Raw genomic sequence first — 4,112 nt, 5'->3', positions numbered from 1 at the left:
TTGCAGGTTGCTGTGAGCTGTGATGCCATGGCACTCTACCCAGGGGGATAGCTTGAGGCTCCGTCTCAAAAAAAAAAAAGAAGTTTCAAAACAACCTTCAGACAGTGTGCTTTTATAAAGAACAGGGAAAGGCTCCTGGAACCCCACTTCTCCTTTGCACTGTTTCCTGACAGTGGAAGTAAGATCATGCTTTCTGCTCCACAACCCCCTAACATGTACCCTGGGCTGCATTGGACCTTCAAACCCGTGACAGGACCCAAGGCTTTCTGTCGTATCTAGCCCAGATTTGTTTATGTCCACCTGAAACCTGGAAAGAAATTATGTTCTACATGTAAATATAATTACATCGCGAAACCACTTAGAAATTGTTTATTTTCCTTTTTTGTTTCTCCAACAAATACTCTGAAGTCTATGGGCAAAGTCAGCTATTTGTCCAAAGCAACAAAACTGCTAGTCTCTAAACTAGCAGAATCACGGAGGGGGGGGAGGGTGGCGGGGAGATAATAAAGAACTCTAAACTCAAATAATTTTGTTGATTGCTAGGTTTAACAAGGTGAAAATGATTAATTCATTTATTCAGCAGATATTTTGTGAGCTATGTAAACAACCGTATAGTGCGTATTTTTATAAATATCTGTCCTGTTCAGAGTGAACACAACTGAACTGTATAACCAACTACACCTTGTCAGAGGTGGATAAAGGGTTATTGTTGGGTCCAGCCAACTAGTCCAGTATCTTCACCCCTCCCAGCAAAAACAGAAAGATACTTTCAGTGTACCCCAGCGAGCTCACAGAGAATATTCCTGCCATCAGCACAAAAATACAAGATTGGTTCTGAAAATCCTTTACAGATAAAGAAAAGAAAGATGGTGAGGTTGGCTTTTTAGCTAAAATCAGCAGCCAGACTACCCTTTGCTGTGGCACTCTCCTGGGTCCGTAGTCACGACAGCCACCTGAGGAAGGGCTGCCATCATCTATGAGCAGAAAGAATGGAGAGCAAAGGTCGCAGCTCCGGCCACAGCCCACCTGGGGCAGAGTCAGACCCCATGTGGGGCCACATTAATATGGGTGACCTCCAGCACTGTCCACATGCGTACATGGTCATCCAGTGGTGACAGATGCTAAGTAGGGACCGTGTCCCCTCAGATCTGTTTGTGAAACCCAGAACCGAAGCAGATGTGAAAAGCTGTGAGGTCATGAGTTGGGGCAGAAGTGAGGAAGAAGGCAAGCCGTGGCTCACACATCCCCCCGCGAGCCTTCTGCAGCCCTCTCGGTTCGTCAGCCCTAGATCTTCTAAGAACAAGCTCATCCTTTCCTCTTCTAAGCACTCTTTTTAAAATGTCTTGTGTTGGGCGGTGCCTGTGGCTCAAAGGAGTAGGGCACCGCCCCACATGCTGGAGGTGGCGGGTTCAAACCCAGCCCTGGCCAAAAACTAAAAAAAAAAAAAAAAAAAAGTCTTGTGTCACCCTTCACTTTATGTGATGCCGACATTAGGAGGGTTTTTTGTGTGTTATTTAACTTTGTGTTTTTAACTCGAACCAGAGTCTAAGTTTCTTGAGGGCAGAGTTGCACAATTGGCTTCCGCTGGTTCCTCTCAGTCCCCCTCACAGCACACTGTACAGAGACATCTCCCGCGGTTTTGTTGAACAGAGAAAAGGATGGATGGGAATTGGAGCATGAAGTGAAACCAGAAAATCTATTTTAGTTAAAGAAAACCAAAAACAGAAAATGCCACTGAAACCAAGAAAGCAAAAGGGTAGGAAACGATGTAAATGCAGGTGGAAGAAAAGACAGAAAGCTTTCCTGTCAGAGTTTGTTGTAGTGTGATCACTCGCGCGTTTGCACATGTGTGTGTGCACATGGATCTGTTTGCTCGCACACGTATACTCGTGAACTCACGGGATTTCTCTTCCTCACAAAGGAAGCACTCACGGGTGTTGCTTTACCTGTTGTGTGCTGGTGCTGAGCACTTCCCATTTGAGTGAGTGACTTTATGAATGCCACTGGGGGGTGGCACCTGTGGCTCAAAGGAGTAAGGCGCCAACCCCATATACAGGAGGTGGCAGGTTCAAACCCAGCCCCGGCCAAAAACTGCAAAAAAAAATGAATGCCACTGGGTAAGAAACTGTGAACTCTAAGAATTAATACTTTGGTGAAGAAAAACTATAGTTACTTTAAGGTGAGTTATATATTTCTAAGATACTATAATAAATAGAAACCTTTTGTTTTTCAGCTATCAGTAGTAGCTATAGGAATTAACATACACAGAACATCAAATGTGGGGGTGCTACTACAGTTTCTGGAAGATCAAAATACTTTCCCCAACTTTGAGCATCTGGCCTACTGGCAAATACAGTTCAACAACGTAGCTGCTGTCACGGTGTTTTTTGTCTGGATTAAGGTAATTTATCAATTTTCTGTTCTGGATTTTTAGTAATATTTTTTCTGTCTTTTTACTAACATGAGTCCCACAAAATGATGTAGGGCTTGAATTTGAAATGTCTGGCTACAGCTGCTCTACATTTTACATGTGAAGAAAACTCGTGAGACTCATGTGACTATTTCTGTCCCTGTGCATAATGCTGCGTCTCCTGTATCTGAATTCTTCCCAGATCTGTCCCTGTGAGTTTTGTTTAACCAATGCAGTGAGTGGCCTTCCAGTATGTGCACCAGGCCTGGGGGCCCAGGCTGCTCTGTGTCTGAGTGTACGCAACTCGGGGTGATCAGGTGAAGGAATAGGAGTGAAGAGCGGAGAGAGCATGGGACAGGGGAGGAAATACTGCCCTCGGGAAAGCCACGAGGAAGGACCATGTCTTTTCCTGCTGGAGACCACAGGGGAAGCTTTACCTAGAATTGAGTTTGGAACAGACACCTCTTCCGAGTAGTACCTTGCTCACTGGTTTCCTGTTGTCCCAAGGTGTGATGAGCATTTCTGTGTATGTGAAAGGTTAGGACATTTCGTATATAATAAGCCTCAATTCTGGAGATGCAAGAAATTTCAGGAATTCAGAGGTAGCTGCCAACCCATAACCAGGTCAGGCTTTATGCACCATCCAGACGGTAGCTACCAGCTACCAAAATATCACTAGTTTTTATTTGTACAGTTCTTAATCTCTCTTACTTTAGTCCTTTTTTGAGGGAAAATATCACTAGTCATTTTAATTAAACATGTTTTCACTATGTTTTAATCATCATGTAGCACGTAAGCATGGCGGGAGCAATTTAAGTTTAAATTAATTAAGATAAAATACAATTAAAAGTTCGTTTTCTCATTCTCACTGGCCACATTTTATGTGTTCATTGTCTATGCGTGCTAGAGGCTAGCGTCTTAGACAGTGGAAATACAGAACACTCCCTCATCACAGACCATTCTCTTGAACAGCACTGTCCGAGGAGGTTCTCGCCAACAGTTATGTGTTTTCCCAATTGGCGTTCACACCTGGAAGGCCTAAGGTTTATCAGAGGACAGAGACCTCCTCCTCTATCTCTCATGCTATTTATTCAGTGACACGCTTGTTCAAGAGAAACTATCCCTAAAGCACTAAATGTGTATTATAAATAGTCATAGTAATCAAGATCTCAAATGAATCGGATTATACTAAGTAATGCGATTATAACTGTCAAAAAAATTTTTGTGACCAGAAACAATTCATAAGAGACCTTTAGGTAAAATTCTAGGGATTTTCTTCCAGTACGTGCATCAGGCTGTTTTATTTCATTTAGTGCTTCTCTTGGAAATAGGCGTGTCTTGCCAAACACCATTAAGTTCTTCAAGGGATTATGACTGAACTTACAATATCCCCTCATGTGCTCCTCACCGATCTGCTGCGGAGAGCTGAGTAGGTTGTCGTGTCTTCTGGGCCAGGGCCGCGGCCAGGAGTAAGGCTACCCGGGAGGCATCATTGCCCGAGATCCACTTTCTGCCTCATCCCTCATCCCTCTCCTCCTTCAACCCCTCCCCCATCCCCTGCAGAAAAATTGTCTTCCATGAAACTGGTCCCTGGTGCCAAAAAGATTGGGGACCACGGCTCTGGGCTGTGAGGTACTCACCCCTCAGGACCTTCTCTGCAGGAAGGCTCTGTGTGGTTTTGCAGGCAGGCAGAGCTGGGCTC

The 4,112-nt window shown here is 44.4% G+C and overlaps 1 protein-coding gene across 2 annotated transcripts in view; it reads left to right on the top strand.

The window, feature by feature from the left end:
* PKD2 (polycystin 2, transient receptor potential cation channel) overlaps positions 1-4,112 on the top strand; it is a 51,905-nt gene that overhangs the window by 29,807 nt on the left and 17,986 nt on the right. For both annotated transcript variants that reach the window (XM_012805326.2, XM_023513377.1), the window contains exon 7: positions 2,234-2,401. In XM_012805326.2, the coding sequence (XP_012660780.1) occupies positions 2,234-2,401 (168 nt within the window). The remainder of the gene's footprint in view (positions 1-2,233; positions 2,402-4,112) is intronic.

Source organism: Otolemur garnettii, unplaced genomic scaffold (assembly GCF_000181295.1).
Source record: "Otolemur garnettii isolate 467f Iridium unplaced genomic scaffold, OtoGar3 scaffold00039, whole genome shotgun sequence".
Classification (NCBI taxonomy): Eukaryota; Metazoa; Chordata; class Mammalia; order Primates; family Galagidae; genus Otolemur; species Otolemur garnettii.
This window is presented reverse-complemented; position numbering and strand designations above follow the sequence as displayed.